The sequence below is a fragment of the Onychomys torridus genome, chromosome 2 (assembly GCF_903995425.1).
Source record: "Onychomys torridus chromosome 2, mOncTor1.1, whole genome shotgun sequence".
Lineage (NCBI taxonomy): Eukaryota > Metazoa > Chordata > Mammalia > Rodentia > Cricetidae > Onychomys > Onychomys torridus.
Genome location: NC_050444.1, coordinates 103,898,351 through 103,922,469, shown reverse-complemented (window position 1 = coordinate 103,922,469; position 24,119 = coordinate 103,898,351). Strand labels below are relative to the sequence as shown.

The 24,119-nt window shown below is 41.5% G+C and overlaps 1 protein-coding gene across 1 annotated transcript in view; it reads left to right on the top strand.

The window, feature by feature from the left end:
* The first annotated feature begins 534 nt into the window (after window positions 1–534).
* Saxo1 (stabilizer of axonemal microtubules 1) overlaps window positions 535–24,119 on the top strand; it is a 30,546-nt gene continuing 6,961 nt past the window's right edge. The window contains exons 1-2 of the mRNA XM_036177426.1: window positions 535–585; window positions 8,899–9,101. Of these exons, the coding sequence (XP_036033319.1) occupies window positions 563–585; window positions 8,899–9,101 (226 nt within the window). The 5' untranslated portion in view covers window positions 535–562. The remainder of the gene's footprint in view (window positions 586–8,898; window positions 9,102–24,119) is intronic.

The window sequence follows — 24,119 nt, the reverse complement described above, 5'->3', positions numbered from 1 at the left end:
TGAACATTAGCCATGCTTGTAATTATGATCCACATATTGTGATTAAACAGTTGAAGTTATAGACTATCTTTTAAGTTTTCACATGCACATAATATGATAGAAGAAAGGTTTTGAATTTTTTTTTTGTTGTTGTTGTTTTGATTTTCGAGACAGGATTTCTCTGTGTAGCTTTGCGCCTTTCCTGTAACTCACTTAGTAGACCAGGCTGGCCTCGAACTCACAGAGATCCGCCTGGCTCTGCCTCTGAGTGCTGGGATTAAAGGTGTGTGCCACCACCGCCCGGCAGGTTTTGAATTTTAATGGCAGCAGTCAGTCTGCATCACATTTGGAGGACGTGGCATTTTCAGACTGAATGTTTTTCTTTCAAGAAAGTAACTAACCAAACTCTCCATGTATCTTTTATAGGCGGCATCACTGTCCACATCTCCCTACGAAGATTTATGATAAAACAGAGAAACCATGTCTTCTCACTGAATACACCCAGAATTATCCTATCTATGAGTCTTACCTGCCCAGAGATTCCTTTAAGCCCAAGGGTGTATACAAGAAAGGATCCATACCAATGGAAGGGCTGACCACATCCAGGTGAGGTCAAACAGTGCTATAGAGAAAAATGGTGGAATAAAAGCAACCATGAATAGTGTGATGTCAAGATAATGGCATGTGGTGTTGGTGCAGGGTGGACATGTGACATTAGTGTTGTAATGCTCATGTCCTAGATATCTCTGAAAGAGGTTCTTCTCCTTGTCGGCTTCCTTAACTGTTCCCAAACACCCTCTTACTGAGAAAGAATTCTTGCTTGTTAAAATGGGGGTCAGGAGTCTAAATTGGTCTGTCTAATTAAAGGTGAGAAGTTAAGTAAGTATTAAAGGGAAAGAAGGGGAGAGACGGCTACTGAAAAAGGAATTTTGGCTCTGTGGCAGCCTCTATAACAATTTGGGTGGTTAAAAGAATAGTAATAAATAATGGGTCCTTTTGATGTTATGCTACGGATTTTGAACTAGAGATCCTACAATGTTCAAGATATACAAAGAGAACATTTGATTTTCAATTGTTCCTGATATATTCTAGTTGATTTCCAAGTTGAGATTGTTGGGATCTAGGGCCATGTAGACTCAGAACTGTCTTTGTTAGTGTCATGGAGGTCCCTATTTTCAGGGACTGAGGAAAAAATTCTGTGCTCACAAGACTGTGCATCTCCCATCGACAGTTCTGATAGTGGCCTCCGGATGATGGTGATGCCTGGCTTGGTGATCTAGTGGAGTTAAGAACATCTATCAGTACAGTTGAGTGGGGTTTCAGACCCAGTAAGTCAGTCTCAAGGTGAATAATGATGTGTTCTCAGCCTCCAAGTTCCTCATCCTTGGAAGGCAGGATTTTTGTGCTGTGGAGCTAATAGTCTATACTATTTTCCTTCACAGCACTTAGACATTACAGATGCATGGACAACTTGCTGAATGTCTTCCTATAGCTCACCCCTTGCATCATAATTTTGCATGGTTTTAATAATGATTCCAGGTGGCCCAAAGTGGAGCATGACATCTTTCTCTCAAAATAATGGAAACTTCCTCTCTTGAGATTTTGACTTGGAGGTGTTCTTATCTAAAAAACAGGTGCTCTCTCCTAGACCCTTAAAAGCCATGTCCAGGTTAGGGCAGGAGGTCCCTTAAGGGGAAAAATAAAGCTAAGGGACTTTTGAGCTTGGTAGGAACTACTGGACAGGAGCATCTTGAGAATGGGGTGTAGCTGAAGGATTTGTTTTGATACCAAGTGGTTGTTGTAAATGATTTTGTTTTAAGCACAATTGTTCTGGCTCCTGGTCCATTTGAACAGTGTAACACAACTGCTTTTTCAACCTACAGCTTATTAAATGATGTGAACTTTACAGTTGGGGTTCATTTAGCTGAGAAAACATCATCTCTAGGGTTCTAGAGCTCGAAGCAAAGACCGTGGACTGCTCCCAAGCATTGCTTCTCATGATAAGAGATGACAGGCCACACCCAGGAGGAGTCCTGTGCCTGTGCGTGAAGATGCAGTGGTTAGGAAGGGGTAAAAGTAGTGTTGGGAGGTGACTGTAGACGCCATTTTCTCCTCCCAGGTGGAGCTGTTCTCATCTCGTTACCCTAAGTTTCCAAGAGACAAAGAGCACTTTATTATGAAATCAAAAGCACTAACTTCAAACAATATTGTAACGGAAATGTATTTTCTGTCCTGAAGTATAGAAAAGGGTGCTTGAGATGTTCTTGTTCATTGTCTAAACTTATGAGGACAAACATGTGACAATCCTCTGGGGCAGGATCCGCATCCCACCTCCTGGCTCCAAGGCCCTCAGATGTGGGAGCCCTACATACCCTTCTGTTTCCCGATGCTGTTTTGCAAATCATAAAATTAACCTCTGACCTGAGCTAAGTTATCTTTGCCTGTGTCATTTATAACAATCAAACCATTTCCCAGCAGGTGGGCCTCAGTCAGAGCCACAGCAACAATAAATCCAGTTTACATCAAGAGGTCCCCAGCTACTGAAAGAATTTCCCAAACTCTTAATGATTACAGGGCTTTAAAAAGAGAAAGGGGTGGGATCTAGTTACTAATGGGGAGGAGGAAGAGCAGACCTGGGAGCTGAGTATACCTCAGTCATAGGTCACTTATGTATAAGGTCCTATGTTCAAGTCCTGAAGCTGAGCTTTCAGAATAGGGGTGGGGGTAGGGAGGAGGGGGAGGGGGAGCTGACAGGGGACTCCCCCCACCCCCCCTTTTATCCTACCCTAGGAAGAGGAGCCAGGCACAAACTCACAGGGAAGTCAGTCACTTTCCTGTACCTCAGTCTCATTGCTAGGGTGATTTTTCACAGACTGAGGAAAAGTTGAACTACTTTCAGGAATGCAAAGCAGCTTGCCTCGAGAGGCTTTTAGGGGAAGGGGTGTGTCATCCCATGTCTGCATAACCTCTGGGTCTATGTGGATTGTCACCCCTCTGTTTCCAGAACCCTCATTGCTACAGCGCCTCGCTCATTCCCCTGTCTACAGGTGGACTCTGCATAGTGTCTGAGGCTGGACATGGGGCTCCCACCTGCTGCATGAAAAAGTCATTTGGTCCCGGCTTGGCTGAATTTGGTGATTAAGTCCAGACACAAAAACCACCTGGCTTCTGGAAAGGCCATCAATGCAGCATGAAGCATGATTACAGCTGCACATAGCTCTTACTGACCATAAATTGTAGGGATTTAAAGCAGGTGTCAGAAGGGGAATGCCTGCCATTTCCAGCCCTTCTTACTGGAAAACCCTTTTTTTTTTTTTTCTCTTTTTAAAAAATTTGCAGCCTTTGGTAAGTCTCTCGCAGAGGATTTGCCTTTAGTTCAGCTAGATCTGACATCAATTTATAAAGAAAGTTTGCATTTCTAGCCTCATTTCCCGTTAGGCATATCACTGGATAAAACACTTGGGCCCCCACTTGGGACAGTATTTGTGTTACCTAAATCAGCTTCAGCAGTGTTAAATAGTACCTTAAAAGGGAGTGGGGCACGGGCAAAGTGGGTTAAAGGTGCATGAGTATGTGCACATGTGTGTTCGTATGGGGGGAGGGAGAGAGGGGAGTGAGTGAATGATGGATTTGATTTAAAGGTAAGGGATAGGATGGTGGGGGTAGAGTTACTACTAGTATAGAGAAAGAGAGGGAAGGAAGGAGGGAGGGAGGGGGAGAAGGGGAAGGGAGAAGAGAAGAGAAAGAGATTTGGCTTAAAGGCAGGGGACGAGGATGGTGGAGTGGAGTAGAGTTACTAATCTTGTTTATTGATAAGACATTGATAAATCAGGGAGATTAAGGGAGGGAAGAGCTAAAAGAGAAAGGCCATCTGGTACCTGTTTCCAAAGGCAGGAAGGATGCTAGAAATGGTAATGAGCCCAGTCTTGACATGCTGCTGGAAAAGTATGGGTTTTCTTTGCCGATGGAGTCTGGACTCTGCTATTCAAAGCTACAGTGCTGGGGTTACCTGTGTGGCTGGGGTTACCCGTGTGGCAGGGTGGGCCTGAGGATGGATGAAACAAACAGATAGGGTTCTTAGCACTAGGCTTGACTGGGGAACTTCGGAGCCTTTAACTTTGGTGTGCATCCTTCACTGAGTCTCTGGACATTTTGTTCATTATTTTATTAAGAATTTTATGTCCTTGGTGTTCTGTTTGTTTCTCTGTCTTAATCTTACCCCTTTTGTTCAGATTAGATAGCTTTTAATCAGTTTATCTTCAAGTTACTGAGGCATCCCTCCTTTCTGTAAGCCCAGTGAATTTTTTTTTTTCCTAAGGATAATGTATATTTTAGATTTTTTTTTTCTTCTGAGATGATGTCTCATTCCGTATCCCAGGCTGGCCTAAACTTAGGATCAGACTCCCATCCTGACTGAGTACTGGGATTTGGGGACTCTCGGTGTAGACCACCAGGCCTGGCTCTAGCTTTTTGAGTTTCCATTTGGTTCTTTGGATAATAGCTTCTAGTGCTCTGTCATTTTCCAGCTATGAATTTATTATGACTTTTTTTTTTTTTTTGCCTTTTCTCATTAAGTATAGTTAAAATACCTGCTTTGAGATTGCTTGAGGTACATGGGTCATATTTTCCCGCAGTGTGTCAAGTATTGGTTCTGGACAATATTGTGAATGTTGAATTTGGAGACTCTGGACTGTTTTCTTTTTTACCTTTTTTTCTGAAAAGCATTTTCGTTTGTTTGTTTATTGGGCAGGTAATTTTTGATTAGGCTCAAAGTGCAAATTCCATGTCTTGGGTGGCAGCCCAAATTCCTTTTCAGTTCAGTTAGCCTTAATTCAGAAGCCTGCTTCTGGAGTGTGAGGCAAACAGGGACCTGGGCCCAGTGTTTTAGAGGACTTTGGCTTTGGCTTCTTCCTTCCAAGATTGCCTCACATTTGCTTTTCCTGCTTTTTTTTTGAACAGAAAGAATCTGGCACAGGCTGGTCTTAGCTGCCTCTTCTGGCACAGGCTGGTGGCTGCCTTCAGGCTGTGACTCACAAGCAGTTCACGGAAACTGAAGCAGCAAAGACTGAGCCAGGGCTGTTCTCCCACCTGCTGGCTTTACCCCAGAACCTGCGGATGGGGCTGACTCTAGTCCTGTCCAGCAGTTTAAAGATCATTTCTTCTAGGCTTCGTGGAATGGGACAGATGTTAAGTTCTGCCTCAGGATTTGAGGAGCTGAGAACAGAAGAGGAGAAAGGACTGTAGAACTCAGATCCTGAGTGATGATACTAGAACCCACTTGCTCCAGGGATGACGCCCCATTGGGATCAAGCTTTGTCGTTCTGCTAAGGGTCCCTCTCAGTGTTCTGGAAAAGGTTTTAGACTCTGCCTAGGACAACAGAATGGCTTCCTTAGAAGGTGTCTTTTGAGCTGGGGAAGTTTGAAAATTACATATGGAAATAATGAATAATAATGAAATAACAAATTGAAATAAATCAAAGACAAAGAGTCCTCCCCACCCCAATAAGAGGTGATTGTAAGAGGACAAATCATGAGAAGTGGGTTGACTGAGGCCAAGGAAAGAGATGTTCAAACGTGAATTTGAGGATAGGCACGGTGACTAATTTATGTATGCAGCAGGCCTAAGGGTGAGAGAGACTGGCTCTGAGATGCCTTGGCTGGCGTGTGGAGTAGAATTGTGTTTGCTGGTTGGGGAATGTGTGGGCGGAGAGGAAGTTATGTAGACCCTTTCTAGAAGAGAGAGGAGATGAGGAGAGGCCCAGGAGAAAATAGAGTCTCTGTGTGTGTGTTGTGTGTTGTGTGTGCATGCATGTGTGCGTGTGTGAGCATGTACCATATTTTGTTATTTTTCTTTTAAATGTGGAAAAGACTGGGACAAGTTTAAATATTGGCAGAAAAGAAACAGTAGGGAAAGATGTGAAGCCATGGGCGAGGAGATGACGTTCTCAGGAGGGCAATTTAGGGGAAGGTTTGCAGAGAGAGATTTGCTTTGGCAAAATGGTAGGGCGCCTATTAAGATTACATTTTAATATGATTGATTCCTTGGATACTATAATAAATTCTGAAATTTGCATAAATACTAAACTATTAAAAAAGTAATTGTTGTTTGGCTCCCATGAAAATTCTCCATTCCCTCACTTCCGGGAAAAGGATTTTCGTTAGTAATTGTGTAATTTCCCCTTCCTTTTCCCTGTTACTGCCCAACACCTTTCTTTAGCTCAGCCAAATGGTTGGAAATGAAGTTGCCAGAACTTCCCCAGCAGGGTCACTTTAAACCATACTTAATTCTGGTTTAACTCTTGGCTTTCCATGCTGGATAGCTTTTATAGCTACCTACCTGAAAGAAGCTGAGATTTGTGACCTTTTTTTCCTCTTTATTCATAGTCACAATGAGGCAAACACTGGGCAACGTACCACAGGAAGAGAGGAACCATTGACTGTTGAAAAAATTGTTAAATTTAAGCAATTTCTGGGAAGAATAAAATTTTTTTTTTGTGTGTGTGAACTTGAAGGCTGTAAGATTATGTGTGACTGGGGACATGCAGGTATGCTGTGGTTAATGATAGGTTTCAGTGAGTGTTTCCAACATGAAACTCTAATGAGGAAAGACCGAAATTCTGATAAAATTCACTCTTCAGCCATGTGACTGTTTTGGAGGCAGATACAAATGAATCAAACTTTAAGTTTAAAAATGATCCTCTGTCCTGAGGTAAGAGGCTTTTCCTCCCTTAATCATTTGCCTTCTCTATTGCTGGTCCATAAATACAAATATAGATAGATGCACATGTATAGCAGACTTTGAATTTTGTATGGAAGGAAATTCAGTGATGAATCCATTCCCTAAGTGTAGCTTACAAGCTTTATGTGTCTGCTTCTGTCTTGGAGGAACAACTTGAGACCAGCCCCTGAGCTGGTGAGTTTGTGAGCATTCCTTGGCAGATTTCTGTGGACGAATGGGGGACAGGAATATTCTGGCCTGTCTCGGCCTTTAGTGTCTGGCAACCCTTGGAAGATGGCACCTGGGAGGGGAAGTAGGAATTTTGAGGGAGTCCTAGAGCTCTGGGGTGGGGGACCTTAGCATGCAAGCCTGGACACCTGGCTTTGCTCCTCAGCGCTGGCCTTTGATATCTGCTGCTATTTCTTGGAAGTGCGGAGGGACTCCAGCCTGGTTAGCTATCACCGAACATAGATAGGTAAGGTCACCTCAAAATCCCACTCTGGTCCTGGGAGTGGAGCACCTTCAGCTTCCCATGGTATGTTCTCTTTGGAAGGTAAGTTTTCAGCAGGAAGTTAACTTTCAGGTTAACTGGTTTTCAGATGGGGTTTCAGGCATTTTCAGTGGTTGCTGCAATTGATGATTGAGCAGTCACTATGTATGAGGGTCCTTAATCTAAGAAGAGTAAAAGTGTGGAGCTGACCCTTGGCTTCTTGTTTATTGTCTTGTAGCCTGTCCCTCCACAACTCCCATCTATATAATCAGCTTCCAGATGCTGGGGTCATCAGCGCTCCTTCGATGGAAGCCCATAGTGAGGCCCCTGGGAAGGCAGCTCAGGCTGCAGGATGCTGTTCTTGCTACTAAGATCTATTTTGAGATGTACCTAGAGGGTGTTATGGGAGTTCAACAGAAGCATCTCCCATTTCCCACTTGCAGCCCCAAAGAGACTAATTCTCCTGCTTCCACACTCCTTCATCCCACCAAGCATGCTCAGGACCTGCTTTGGGTTTACTGACAACCCTGTGTATAATTCATGCAAGACAGGTTACAGCAGAGCATGTCACTCTTGCTACTCAAGAATGGCTCAGTAATGCCATACCAGGTGTCAGCCTGGAAGTGGGTTTTATTAGTGTTTAGCCTAATGTTTTCCTGTCCGGAAACCTTTCCCTCCCATTGACAGGGCCGTTCAAGCAAGCACCTTTAGGGAAAGTTCTACTTTTCTCTTGTCCTATTTGGCCAAATGGGATCGAGGAAAAAGCAGTTTGTTTTGAGAAGAACTGACAGCATGGAGATATGAGCAGTGGAGACCGTGGCAGTATAGCCTGACTCAGCTGCATGTGGTCAGGGAGCTCCTTGTGATGGGCAGGTGCCACCTGGGCCTGTCATAACTGTGGCTGATTTGGGGAGGGATTACTTTGCTCTGCTGTGAAGCATCCTTTCTTTTCCATTTTGTTTTCTTATTCTTTGACACAATGGGGGCCCTGACCACATTATGCAGATAGCAAGGAATGGAGACTTTGTGTCTCTACTGTACTTTTCCTCTTGGGATTTTCTCTAAGGCTGAGTGAGTAGAGGAGATAAATATTAGTAGAAGAAGCTCCTGAGAACACAGGGAAAAGGGGAGTGTATCTGAAAAACAGATGTTAGCCCCACAGGAGGGGCTGGATGCAAGGCAGGTGAGATATCGGAATAGGCCTCCTTCTCAATGAGCTTTGTGGTTGACACAGGTGTGGCTAGGGGAGTCAGCCAGGGGACAGGTCTGGGACAACTTGGACATTACACTCGAGAGCTGGCTTTTATCTGGAAGACATTTCAACCTGGTAGGCAAGCTCATCTTATTTTTATTCAGCACTTATTCTGGATACACCAAGGCAGTTGAAGCAGAAGCAGGAAGGGTGTCACGTGGCCCAAGTGAAAAATGGTTTGGATCTGGACCAAAGGGCAAAAAGATCCCCAGTGAGGTAGAAGGGCTATTCCTGGTGAATGACAGACTCTAGCTTTGAGGGGAGGAGTCAAGGATGACACCCCAGAGATCAAGGGGTCAAACATGGGCAAAAATGAATTATAGTGTCATGTTCCAAAGTTAGAGGAGAGAGGAAAAGGCAGAGAGATAGAGTAGAAAATTCAGTTAATGTGAGTCGAGTAGACAACATTGTCTTTTTCCAAGCAAGGACCACAATGACATGTGCTTATTCTTCTCCCAGGAGAGATTTTGGGCTTCACAAAATGGTACCAGTGAAACTCCATCAGCATGACCCATACATTCCAAGCCAAGAGACTATGGATTTACTCACAACATATAAACACGATTTTAACTACCTCCCTGTCTGTCAAGTTGGCCTCATCAAACCTCGGGACAGTAAATTTCCGAATGGTGACAAGATACAGTACCTGCCTACGTACAAAGGTGAGAAAAGGGTGGAGGAGAGGATAGGCCAAGCTTGTAGACCTCCCAGGAAATGGTTATATGTATGCTACCTTAGGGCAAAGGTCAAGAAACCACTTCCTGCCAGCCAAATCCAGCTCACAGCCTGTTTTCGTACAGATGGAAAGCAAAGAATGGCTCTACAATTTCCATTAACTGGAAAAAATTATTTTGAGGCATGTTGGGAACTATGCTATCCAAAGTCCACTATTGACAGGCATGCTATGTTGGAACACTGCTGTAGCTGTTCTTTCATGCATCCACTGTGGCCATTTCTAGGCTGCAGTGGTGAAGCTGAGTGTCATGGCAGAGACTCGCACAGGTGGCAGAAATTGTAGTATCTTGACATTATGGAATATATTCTGTGATCCTTGTCTTAGCTTTCTGTTTGAATCTTACAATGGGGAATCTGTTCAAATTCAAGCTAATTAAGATTCTACAATTTGGTTGTTTCAGTCATCCACCTAAGAGAATTTTGAAATGTAACGTAACATACAGAAAAGAATGTATTATGATTACAGACCAATGAATTTTTACTGTACACACACAAACAGTGCTTGACCAAGAAACACTATATCCAAAGAAGTGGAACACAACCATTGTGCGGACTGTTCATTTTTCATTTTTCTTTTTTTGTCATGCTGGGGATTAAACCCAGGGCCTCCTGAATGCCAGACAAATGTTCTACTACTGAGCTACATTTCTTGCCCCATTATACTTCACCATAATAAGTTAATATTATAAGTTAGTTTTGCCTGGTTTTAATTTTTATATGTTAGATTGATTTATTCTTTTAAAATAATGTATATTTTAAGATGATATATAATAATTATACCCATTTATAGGGTATGAGGTGGCATTTTGATTCATATGTGCATTGTGCAAGGTTTTCAAAAATGTATTTACTTTTAATTTGTGTATATGTGTGTATCTGTGTGAGAATAAGCCATGTGTATGTATGTCCAAGGAAGCCAGAAGGGCTTTGTCTCTTCTGGAATTGGCATTACAGGTGTTATACAACATGGATGTTGAGAACCAAACTCATGTCCTCTGGAAGAGCAGGAAATGCTCTTACCCACTCAGCCATACCTCTAGCTCCTATTTTTATAATTTTTTTTTTTTTTTTTTTTGGTTTTTTGAGACAGGGTTTCTCTGCATAGCTTTGCACCTTTCCTGGAACTCACTTTGGAGACCAGGCTGGCCTCGAACTCACAGAGATCCACCTGGCTCTGCCTCCCAAGTGCTGGGATTAAAGGCGTGCGCCACCACCGCCCGACCTCTATTTTTATAATTTACTCTCTGTGTGTGTGTGTGTGTGTGTGTGTGTGTAATGTTTTTGTCCTAAGTGTGCTATGCCAGAAACACAGACACATTTGTGTCTCTTCATAGTGCTTTATTGAAAAGCAATTCATAAGCTACTTCAGATTGATTGGTTGCACATGGCCAATTAGTTTTGATTTCCCTTTGAAGCTGGCCAGGGAAAACACAGTATTTTTTATTCCAATCCAATTACTACTATTAACTCTCGGATCATGCATTACATATCACTCAGCAACTATAACTCTCTACATATATATAGGCTTCAGAATAGCCGCAAAAGCTGAGGAAGCCATGGAGTTCAAAGGGGCCTTACCCTTTGGTAAGGCAGAGGCCTGTTGCAGATGCACAGAGAATCTCTGTGTGTGGTTAGATACATTCTTAACCAGTCCATTCGGAGAGCTGCTGCAGGGTTTCCAGAGCCAAGCTGCAGAGGTGTGGGAGCCGCAGAGGTGTGGGAGCCGCAAAGTGTAGGCAGTAGAGGTTCAGGGCAGGCCCTGGGAGACAGGATAGACTGGGTGCTTTAGTTGGCCTCATCAGGCAGTGGGGACCGTGCTGAGCTTGAAGTCCAGGAGATGGGTGGGAGTTCTCTGCAGGTAGATCTCTTGAAGGACATTCTGGGTGGCTGGATGACAGGTCGATGGGGCCATTGCCATTGCTGTGTTATGGATCCTACTCTTCTTGGTGTTCAGATGAAAGCATTACACCCTTTGATGGTCTTCACATGTTTGATAAGTTCTTGGGCCTGTTTCTTTGATTTTTATTTGTTTATTTTATTTATTTATTTATTTTTTTGAGACAGGGTTTCTCTGTAGTTTCAGAGCCTGTCCTGGAACTCACTCTGTAGACCAGGCTGGCCTCGAACTAACGGAGATCCACCTGCCTCTGCCTCCTGAGTGCTGGGATTACAGGCGTGTGCCACCACCGCTCGGCACTTTGATTTTTTTTTTAAAGAATTTATTTACTTTTATTTTATGTATAAGAATGTTTTTTCCTGAGTGTATGTATAAGCATCAGGTTGGTGGTAGGAACTGAACCCAGGTGCTCTGGGTGAGCAGCCAGTGTTCTTTACCATGAGCCATCCCTTAGCCCCCAAATACAGTTTTAGTATATCCATGTGCTCCCACATTCCAAGCTATATGGGAAGTCTATAGGTAGCCTCTTTGTACTTTTAGGGAAAAGTTGTCATTTGTATATCATGGTTAGTGTTCTTACCAGCAAGAACATCCTCCTTCTGCCTCTGCATTCAAAATGGAGTCACCTGGGGCAAGGCACAAACTGTAGGTATTGTCTTCTGTAATATGGAGTAAGCCTGGTCTCTACAGTTTTAATCAGAGTAGCACACCTGTCTTTTCAAACATCTCTCTGGGATAAAAACACTCAAAAATCCTCTTTCTTCTTGCCTTTTATTTTCATTAGCATATATTAATTGCACAAAGAAACCGGCTTCATCATGGCACTTTTCTACATGTACATCATATACTTTGACCATATTCACCCCTCTTTGTTACTCTCCCTTGTCCACACCTCCCCTCTCCTGCTGGGTCTTCTCCTCTCCAAATAGTTCTCCTTTTTGTCTGATATTTTTGAAATACATACATTTCATTTGGTATCTGTAACATGCTAGGCATGGTGAGGGAGCATAATGAGTCTTTGACCTTTTAGTAGAGAGACAAGCTATGCAGTCCTGTGGATTGGGCAGGCAGAGTAACAGTCCCCAAACTGTGGCACACAGCCATAAAACCTGAGGTCAGGGAGTGAGAAAGTGGATTCATCCTCAGTAACGCTTGATGCTTATGATGTGTCCTGCTGTCCCAAGAAGACAAGCTAAACAGTTCATGGGGAACATGTTGGGGGCCGCTGTGGGAGCGTGTTAAGGGTTGCTTTTCTTTTTCTTTTTCTTTTTGTTTTTTTGGGACAGGATTTCTCTGTAGTTTTGGTGCCTGTCCTGGATCTCACTCTGTAGACCAGGCTGGCCTTGAACTCATAGAGATCCACTCTGCCTCCAGAGTGCTGGGATTAAAGGTGTGTGCCGCCGCCGCCTGGCAAGGGTCGCTTTTATTAATGAAGCCAAGCGTGTGCGTGGGAGGTGGCAGAGGAGGCTGCAGCGACGTGTTTTTCTTAAGGGGCTGCAATCCATGTGTCGGGGAATCCCGCGTGTTGTTGGTCTTCTCTCCTTAGTCCCGGAACTGATTCTGAGGTGGCCTGGTCTCTGGCTTGCTCATCTTTCGTGGCCCCGTCTTCCTCGATTCTATAGCCGCCTTCTGTCAAGCCACACTCTGAATGTTACTATACTGTAAAATGACCCACTTGTGAAGGGGTCGTGAACCCCAAATCCTGTCTTTCTGGTTTGTTCTCTTGTCTACACCCATGACAGTTCTCAGTATCGCTGGAACCTCTGGGTCATCGACACTTCCTGTCTGCCCCTCCCCATGTAGCTTCCTCCCTGACACTTCACTACAGCCTGCTTTTTAGCAATGTCTCAGACTTTCTCCATTTTGTTGCGCTGTGGCTTCCTCTAACAGAACCCCAGTTCTGCCTCCTCAGGCCTGCACTTGACTATTCACTCAAGCGGGTCTCCAACCTTTCAGTTTATATCCATTGCAAGCTTCACTTGAGCCAGGAAGCCTTAGAAAATGGAACCTCACCATCTGCCCATTTAAGCGCCCTCAGTTGTTATGGTTCTTAAGATGCCAGATCTATACCGACAACTCTGCAGCTGTGAAGGTTCTGGCTCCCGCTGCCTGAGTCCCGCTGCTTCAGCCTTTAGGACTTTCCACAGTTTCCTTCTTCCCTACCTTTCCTGCCAGAGGACATTGTCAGTGTGGTCCCTCTGTGGGGCATTCTCCTCCTCCAGCTACTGGCTGCAATGGCATGCTGTCAGAGGCTTTCCCTGACCCCCCACGTCAGACCACACACCTCAGCACACCTCTGATTATTGTGTAGGCTTGTATTCAAACTTTGTTTCCTTGGACATACTGGAAGCATCTCTCTCTCTTCATCCAAATTATTTTTATTTTTTGCAATTTGTTTTTGTGTTTTGAGATAAAGTCTCACTATGTAGCCTTGGCTGGCTTGGAACTCATTATTTCAGCCTGGCCTGAAACTCATAAGATCTGTCTGCCTCTGCCTCCCTAGTTTTGGGATTAAAGGTATGTACCACCATAACCAGTTTTTTTGTTTTTTTTTTGCAAATTAAAAAAATATAATTACATCATTTTCCTTCTCCATCTCCTTCCTCCATCCTCTCCCATATCTCCTCTCACTCCCTCTCAAATTCTCAAATTCATGGTCTTTCTCTTTAGTTTTTGTTCACACACACACACACACACACACACACACACACACACATGAATACAACTTGATGAATAGTCTGTTTGGTAATAATATATAATGATTTCAGAATTGACCACTTGGTTTTGAACAACCAATTAGGTGGCACCTCCCTAGGGAAAAATAATAAATAATCCCCCCTCATTCAGCTGTCATTAGTTTATGTAGTTCTTTATCTAGGGGTAGGGCTCGGTGAGCTTTTCTCTGTGTTAGCATACCCATTGATGTCATCATTGTTCCGGTCTTACTTAGCCATACTGTTGAAATATCATGGGTGAAGTTTACCTATCTGGGAGACACAACTCTTGTAGCAGACTTCCTAGTTCTCTGACTCTTCTGATCTTTTTGCCCTCTCTTCTGTGAGTTCCTCTGTTCCTTAGGAACAGGAATCATGATGTATCAGTTAGCCACCCCATGATCATTTGCTTTATGACCAGTTGTGGCTTTTTTTTTTTTTTAAAGATTTTATTATTTATTATGTATACAGTGCTCTGTCTGCATGTGTCCCTGAAGGCCAGAAGAGGGCACCAGATCTCATTACAGATGGTTGTGAACCACCACGTGGTTGCTGGGAATTGAACTCGGGACCTCTGGAAGAGCAGTCGGTGCTCTTAACCACTGAGCCATCTCTCCAGCCCTAGTTGTGGCTTTTTGATCTCTATCTGCTGCAAAGAGAAGCTTCTTGGTTTAGGGGTGGGAAGTAGGTATAAGAATAAGTATTTAGAATGTGGCTAGTAATTCTCCTGGTTTAGTAAAATGTCAGTAATGGGTTCTCCTCTTAAGATACATGCTTTCAACAGTTCTGGATAGTTGGGCAGATTTCTATTACCAGGAGTGATATCCCTCCTGTTGTTGAGTGGGCCTTAAGTCCAACTAGACAGTTGTTGATTACTACTAAGATGTAAGTGCCACTGTTGTGCATTTAAAGATATCTTGCCATGCTGGTCATTGGTTGTGGTTCATACACATCAAAGCTGGGTAGAGATATTGGTTGCTTGCATAGCACCGTCCAGGACTATGAAATCTAGTTCTCAGGGAGGAGGATATAAGGTCAGATCCAGCTCCAATCCTCCGAGTCCTGTGCCCAAAGTGTGCATGTCTTCAGCAATAGGGACTTATAGTCAACTTCTAGAAGGCAACCAAAGTAAACAGAAACAGCCTGTGTTCTTTTAGGAATCTCTTGGACTCTCTTAACCAGCTTAAAAGGAGGTTTCTTATGCCTGGTGCTGGGGTTTTTGCCAGATAAGTCTATGACTCTTGGGGGGGGGGTGCATATCTCCTTAAGTGGTACAACTTTATTAAAAGTATATATACATACACACACATATATACACATACACTTATATATTATATGTAATTTTAAGTAAATATAAACTATGATTCTCTATGACATTTTAAGCATTCTAAGTGTTATCTACCTTCCCTCTTTCTCCTTCTGTATTGATCTCCCCCCCCATCTTCCCACTTTCTCCTTCATATCATTTCTATCTTGCTATCCCCCTCTAGAACTCTTCCCACCCCCATGGCCACATTTTCCTCTCCTGATTTTTGTGGCTATTCCCAGTTATGAACTTGCATCTGAAGATTTGAAACTAGGAACCACAGATAAGCGGACATGTGACAGTGTCTTTTTCTGGGTCTGGATTACTTCACTCAATATAACATTTTCGTAAACACCCCAACTGACCCAATTAAGCAATAATTTCCTCCAGGAGTGCCCACAGGTCAATCTGATCTAGGCAGCCCCTCATTGAGACAGTCTTCTCAGGAGATTATAGACTGTGCCCAGTTGACAGCGACAACTAACCATCTCGGCTCCCTCACAGCACTGTCAGCACAGCCAGTGTATCGTGGGGTTGCGTGTGTCTCTGTAGGCTGTGCTCAGTTTCCTTTCATCCGGTGTTTGCCTGAAGATAGAAGTGGGATATCTCAGAACCCAAGAAAGTGTGACAGCTAAGTAAAACTGGAGCAAGCAGGGTGAGGCAGCGAAGGACTCTGATAGGCCTGCTCAATGATAAAGTCTCCCTTCCTCTGTGTACTTTGTGGGTACTCTTGATCTCTGTGAGATATAGGCTCTTCAGAGGAACTGACTGCTCTGTTCACTTTCCTCATTCCCACTCTAGTATAGTGACAGGTCTAGAAATGAAGACTGCACTTTGCTTTCCTTAGGCAGTAGCAAGGATCTCTACTGCCCCTGACAAACTGTTCATTCTTCAAAATAAATAGGCAAAAATTATAACAGTAAACACCTAGGATTCAATCATTTCTACTTCCAGCTTTCCTGAACTCCTCCTTTGTCTATACTGGTCCATCTCCAACCACCCAAACCGTAGAATATTCCACTGCTGAAACTTAACCTTGGCTTATATTAAAATGAAACAGTCCTACTTTTTTCTCTTTTCCTCTTAAACTTTAGATGCCTGCCAACCATTTGCCTATTGGAATAGAATTAGTAAAATATCAGTCAAACATCAGTTAGATTACTGGAGACCATGGAGACCAGGCATGCATCTATGGCAGCCCCACCCCCAACTTAAGTTGGATTCCTAGTTTTCCTAGGTTTAAAAACAAGTGAGTATGTAGTTGACTTGGAGCTGCTGATTTGTAGCCTCCATGTCATAATAGTTATTTTTTTTAATGACACCACCTTATCCATTATGCTGCTGTGAAAACAAACCTGAGACTAAGTATAAATACTAGGTTATTTCTCACAGTGAGAGATACCAGGAAGTCAATGATTAAGGCATCAGTAGTCAGCCCTTAGTTCCAAGATGGTATTTGGTTGCATTGCCTTCACAAGGTAAAAGGGAGGGAATAAAGGGCCTGAGTGATTTCCCTCCATCTCTTTTAAGGGCATACTCCGTTCATGAGGATAGGGCCCTCATGACTGAATCAATTCTCGAAAGGCCCTTCCTCTTCATACCACTACAGAGGAGATTAAATTTTAACATTTGCATTTGGAGTGGAAGGTGTGGTTCAAACTATAACAGTTGCTTATATTTTTAAAAAGAGGAGTAGTTTATTTGATCTCCTCTATGACATCATGGCTTCCAAAGCTGTGCCTTAAATTCCCAGTACCCATTCCCAGCATTTTAGGACAGGAAACTACAGCAAAGGTATGTAAGGGGAGGAATAAATGAATGAATAGTTGTGAGCCGCTGCTTTCAGGGCTCCAGATGACAGTGTTTGGCAATCGTTAGATCCAAATCCCCATTCTTCCAATTACTCTATAGGTCCCAGCCAGGAGCGGGAATGAGGTTTGGGGAAGGACTATGACATTTATTTACCTTGCCCTTGGGTCAGTTCTGAGCCACTTTCCGAATGTAAGAGGTACCATACCCTAGCTTCATTTCTTGGTTTATTGCCCTTTGAATGACTTAAGTCTCATGAAAATTTGCTGCTTTAGTAAGTCTTTCCCCAGTAATCTTACAATTTCTGGCCATATATTACTGTCTGTCTTCCCAAAGAGGGCTGTCAAGGAAGGAAACCAAAGACTCTGGTAATTAAATGTGTGCATTTCAATGGATGTCATTTATATTCTGCTTATGTGTTTTATTTATATTAGTTCTATGAGAAAAATATTCAAACTTCATTTTCTGCTCATGACTAGTACATTTACTGTGGTGAAAGAGAGAGAGAGAGAGAAAGAGAGAAAGAAAAAAAGGGAAAGAAAAGAACCTACCAATAAAAAAATTTCAGCAGCATTTGGTTGTAATTTGTGACATTTTCAAAACACTGTGCAATTGAAAAGATTGAGAGTGTAATTACTTGATGCTCGGCTTTAGGCTTAGTGAAGTTTTTTTCTTTTTTTTTTTCAAGGACATTATTATTGAATGGAATCCCGTTTAAAGAGGTTCTTGCCAATTACCCACATGACACTCTGGCCCTGAAGGCCTTTACTGGTGTGTGAATAGTTTGTCATGTGGAATTCTGAGGTTTTTCAGGGTCTTGTGGATATATATATATATATATATATATATATATATATATATATATATATAATAGTTGCTGGTAGAGGAAGTCAGGACGCTGAATAATAATGTGGTTTTAGCTCTGTTGTTGGTTATCAGGAGTCTCATGAGGCAAGTTTGAGCTTAGAAACTTGTTTTCTTAACACTTCATCCATCAGAGAAGAGGGCCAGGGAAGTTCTGTTTCACTCACCCCTATGCATCTCGTGGCAATGTGTAGGTATCTCCAGGTAGATGTCGCATTTCAGGGCGGCCTGACATGTGGTGGGTTGAACATGTGGTTTGTATTCAGCAAGATGGTTCCCACTAAGGCCCCCTAATGCTTTCAAGATGCTGATAGAGCCATTAATGGCTCTTGGAGAAAGATTATATTTTCAATTAAAATGAAGCCAATTTTGAAGAACTAGTTGGTAGTATTATTGGCCTAAAATAAACTTAGGAGTCTCTCTCTCTCTCTCTCTCTCTCTCTCTCTCTCTGTGTGTGTGTACATTAGGGTTTCTGGAGCAGTAGGAGCTTAATACCCCCCCCCCCCCCCCGCCCCCAGCAAATGATAAAACTTGACAAAGTGGTAAAATCAACTGTTGTAAGACTCTGGAAATCAACCAAAGGCATAGGACACATTGAGAACATCTCTTTAGAGAAGTGATTGACTATGAGCATTGGACATAGGTGGGATTTTATCCTGGAGTTGCTTCTGTCCGCTCACCCTCTTCTCCCAGTTCCATTTGTGTGGTAGTTCTGCTGGGGAGTGAAGACTGGGGAAAAGGTAATCATGGTGCTAGAAAGGTCTGAGTTGATTTCGAAGGGAATTTTGACTAAAAAAAGTTATGTAATGAGAAAACCATTTAGAGATTACAACTTGGGCAACTAGTCCTAGGTTTACGGGAATAATTATGAACAACAGATAAGTAGATGAGTGAGACAATTCATAGGGCGATGCACACAGGGTGCCTTGATAAGCTCAGACATCGCCTAGAGATCTGAAAGGCTGTGCTTTGTAGGCCAGACTGCTGGCAGTCTCAAGAGTCATCAGAGGAAGGACCTTTCTATCTACTCAAATGCTCTGGCTGAATGTGAGGCCTCATATCTGTTCAGCAGAGACATGAAAAAGAAAAAAAAAAAAAGCAAGTTCTGATTTGTAAACCACTTGATCTGTGTACTCTCCGGCTCCCCACAGATGTACCTCACTGACTTGAAGTGCTTGAGTCTAACTTACCATCAATCATTGGCTAACTACTAGGCTCCACTGGAGGATGAATTTCAGGAAGTGGACTTAACAAGTGCACACTAGTGACCTCATACCGAGGAAGAAAAGATTATAGAATGAGTGCAAGGATTTCTCAAATAGGAGGAAAGACAAGAAATCTTAATTGGGGGGGGAGCATTTATTATCTACCGCACTTTGTCTTGGAGAAAGAAAGAGGAAGAGGGAGGGAGGAGAGGAGGAGGAGGGGGAGAAGGGAGAGAAAGAGAGAGACATCATCAGAAAGAGGGATATAGTGTCCATTCACAAAAGCAAAAAATAGTCAAGAGGGAACCCAGATGTTGGAGCTAACAGAAATATATTTGAAAGTAGGTATTGTAAATGTATCTAAAGAGTGGCTGGAAGCCATATTTAAGGAAATGAAAGCAAATATGACAATAATTACTCATCAGCTAGAGAGTGCCAATAAAGGGAAATCGTAATAAAATGAAAGATCCAGAGTTGAATAATAACCATTTGTTTGTTTGTTTGTTTGTTTTAAATCGAGAAGTTTAGCAGTTTTGAATTGACAGAAGAATCAGTGACATAGAGGCAAATCAATAAAGATTATTCAAACTGAACATAAAAGAATAAAAAAACCCAGAAGCTAAGAGATCCAAGAAAGCCATCAAGATTACCAATGTACTCATAATGGGAACTCCACCCCCCAAGAAGGGATAAGAGGGCAGTTAAAGAATTAATTGCTGAAATACCCCAAACATATGAAACATTTACCTAGACACCCAAGAGGCACTATGTAAATAGTATAAACATGAAGAGATCCATGCATTATTGTCAGACTGGAAAAAAATAAAGACAAAGATTTGGAAAGAACCAAAGAGAAATATCTCATCATACAGAGAGAAATGTGGTTCCCATCCAGAGTCACAGTAGGTTGTCTTTAGAAATAATGAAGAATGAGGCAATCAATGGGTTGACATATTGAAATATTGAAAAACATCAAGAATTTTATGCTGAGTAATTTTTATGTTTCAGAAATGAAGAAAAATAACAATATCCTCAGATTAAGACAGAGAGGTCCTATCTTTAGTTGGCTTGTCTTAGAAATGCCCTTAGAGGAAATCGTTGCACAGAGATGGAGAGCGTGCTTATAAATAGAACTATGTAAATATATAGTGGTTTTGTTTTGAGACAGGGTCTTGAGCCGTCCTGGAACTTACTATGTAGCCTAGACAAACAACAGTCCGACAAGCCTGCTGCCCCAGTTTCCCAAGTGCTGGTACTGTAGCTATTTCCCCCTAAGTTCTTAAAAGTCAACTATATAACACATCATACAATGGGGGAGTTTGTTTGAGGAAGGTAGGGTAGAGGTGTAACATCAGAAAGTCCATTAAATAAATCCGAATCTACCGCCTGCCCTAGGCTCAACAAAAATGAAACAAAAGGGCGATTAAACATTTTAGAATAATCAGTGGATCATTAAAGACATTAGGGAAGTCAATAAATTTCTGGAGTCCAATGAAAATGGACACAGAGCATCAGGATCTGTGGGAAACAGCAAAAAGTATTCTACTAGGGAGATTTATGACTATGTGAGCTTGTATGGGGTCAGAAAACAAGCGCAGAACTTGATGATGCATCTCAACGTCTTATAAAGGTAAGGACAAAATGAATCCAAAAGCAATAGAAAGAAAGGAATGACGTCATATGAAATTGAATCTCAAAGTTGGTACAAAGGACCTCAGAAACAGAGACTTGGCTTTTTGAAAGAATAAAACTGGAAAAACCTTGGCCAACTTAACTGAAAGACGTAAAAATGAAATCTCTGGAGATGTCACAACAAACACCACCAGAATCTAGAGGACCGCCAGGGGTTATTTTGAAACCTCATACTTCAATAAATGAGAGAATTTAGTATAAATGAATAAATTTTCAGCTATGGCTCACTATGGTCTAACAAGAGGAAGAAGCAGATTAATAAAGGGATGAGACTGAAGTAGTAACAAGTTTTCTAACAAAGACACTAGACGAGCCAGATTCACTCCTGAATTTTACCTTATCTCTAGAAGAACTAGCTCCCGCGCTCTCAGACTAGTTCATAAAGTCAGAAGGAAGGAATCATCCCAAACTATTCTGTGAAGCCAGGAGTAGACCAATATTCAAACCAGACTAGGTTATAACTAGAAAAGAAAATGACATCAGTGACTTTTACAAAGCTAGATCCAGAGGTCCTCAACAAAATACTTGGAAGTTCAATTTAACAGCATATTAAAAAGAATATTAAACTTTCATTCTAGGGATGATAGTTTGACAGTCATGAGATAGTAAGTATAATTTAGCATACAAAGTACAAAAAAATCCCAATGTTCAGTAGATGACTTTTTAATAAAAATTAGCATACCATCTTGATCCCCCCAAAAGAGGTACTATTTCAGAACAATAAAGGCTTATATGTAACAAATCTATAGACCATGCCATAAGTGTTGAAGTTAAATGCATTTCCTCTAGAATGAATAAGACATGGTACCTATTCTCTTCACTCTTACTCAACATAGTTAGTGAAATTGTAGCCTTAGCAGCAGGAAAAACCAAACCAAACCAACCAAACAAACCAAAAGGAAAAGAACAACAGCAAAACAAATCAACCAAACAAAAAAACCCAAGATAAAATCAGGAGGAAGAACTAAAGCTATGCCTATTTGCAGATGCTAGGATTCTATAACTAGAAAAATCTTAAAAATTCAAACAAAATACTTCTAGGCCCAGAATATTCAGTGAAGTAGCAGTATACAAAATATACACTAATAAAAAACAAAAAACAACAAACCCCCCAAACTGTGGCTTTTTAACATATACACAAAATAAACCCAGTGAGAAAGAAATTAGGAAAACTGACCAAGTGATGAATACCCAGAAATGAATTCAAGCACCTCTAGGCATTCGATTTTCAACAAAAGTGCAAAAATGTCTCCTGGAAAAGAGATAGCTTTTTAACAAATTATGTTGGGAGAATTGAGTATCCACATGCAGAAGATTGGTCTAGATCTTGCTCACTCATTAGAAAAAAAACAAGAACAAAAACAAAAACCAAACATGATGGAAGACCTTATAAGAATATCTAAAACTTTGAAATCACTAGGATAAAATAGACTCATTACTCATTCTCAGCTGTGACCTAATATCCGACAAGGAAGTCACTTGAGGAAGGTTTGAGAATGCAGTCCATCATGGTGGTTTTATACCCAAAAGTGGTGTATGTGGTTCATGTGGTAGTTCTGTTTCCAGTTTTTTGAGAAGCCTCCATCTTGATTTCCAGACTGGCTGCACAAACTTACATTCTCATGAGTAATGAATAATATTTCTCTTCTCTTACATTTTTGCCAGCATTTGTTGCCATTTTTTCCTTGATAATAGCCATTCTGCCTACAGGGATATGGTGTCTTAAAAGTCTTAATTTACATTTCCCTAATGGCTAAGGGTGTTAACACTTTAAAAAATATTGTTGGCCGTTTTATTACTTCTTTTGAGAATCTTCAGTTCATTAGTTAGTTTATTGATTGGATGATTTACTTATTTGGGTTTTAATTTTTTTGTAGTTCTTTATATATATTGTATATCAATCCTTTGCATGATAATGAATAATGGTGTGTGTGTGTGTGTGTGTGTTTGTATTTGTGTTTGTGTTTGTGTTCCATTCTAGGTTATGACTTGGCGCTCATCATTGTTTCCTTTGTTGTCCAGAAGCTTTTTATTTTATTTAATCCCATTTGGCAATCCATAGAGTTATTTCCTGTGACATTGGAATGCTGGTTAGGACATCCTTGCTCCTTATATTGAAGTGTTTTGTTTTACATGTCCCACTAACACTTTTAAAGATTAAGGTTTTACATTAAGGTTTTTGATTTTTGTGCAGAATGAGATGTGGATTTAATTTCATTCTTCTGCATATGGAAATCCAGTTCCTAGCAGAATTTGTTGAAAGGACTGTCTTTTCTCCAATGTATGCTTTTGGAAGCTTTGTAAAAAATGAAGTGGCTGTAACTGAGTGCATTTATTCCTGGGTCCTCTATTGCATTTCACTGGTTGGAAGATCTGGTTTTGTGCAAGCATCATGCTGTTTTTGCCACTATGGCTTTGTGTTGTAGACTGATAATAGGTGTTACACATGGTACCTCTGGCATTGCTCTTTCTGCAAAGGATTCCTTAGATATTCAGGGTATTTTGTGCTGCCATATGAATTTAGAATTGTTTCTATATGTCTGTTAAGAATGTCATTGGAAACGTGGTGGGGTACATTGAATCTGTAGATGGCTTTCAGTACTATTGCCAGTTTCACAATATTAGTTCTGCCTGTGCATGAACATGGGAAGTCTTTGCATCTTCTAAAAGTCTCCTTTTCATTGTAGATATCTTTTATATCCTTGATTATGTTTATTATTCCACATATTTAGATTTTTTGAAGCTTTTATAAATGTGACCCACCTTTTTTCTTGGCCAGTTTATCAATATAGAAAAACTACGGATTTTTGCAAGTTAATTTTATACCTTGCTACTTTGCAGAAAGGGTTTATCAGGTCTAAGAGTACTTTAGTGAGTCTTTAGGGTCTATTAAGTATAGGATCACATCATATGTAACTAGGGATATTTTGACCTTTTCCTTCCCTATCTGTACCCCTTTTATTTCTTTCTCTTGTCTTATTGCTTTGGCTAAGACTTCAAGTTCTTTGTGGAGAGAGGAAAGGACACTCTTGTCTAATTCTAGATGTTAGAGTTTCAGTTTTCCCCAGTTAGTATAATGTTGTCTATAGGTTTGCTGTATACAGACTTCAATATGTTGAAGTATAGTCCTTCTGTTTCCAGTTTCTTCAGAACTTTTAAGAAAGATTTATTTTATGTATATGAGTGTTTTTCCTGTGTGTCAGGTGTACCACCCACCATGCAGTGTCCATGGAGTCCAGAAGAAGATGTTTGATCCCCTGGAACTGGAATTACAGACAATTGTGAGCTGACATGTGGATGCTGGGAATTGAACCTGTGCTCTTGACAGCTGAGCTGCCTCTCCAGCCTTCTCACAACTTTCCTTATAAAGCAATGCTGCACTTTGTTGAAGGCCTTTTCTGCATGACTAAGATAATCACGTGGTTTCTGTAATTAAGTCTATTTATGTACTGAATTA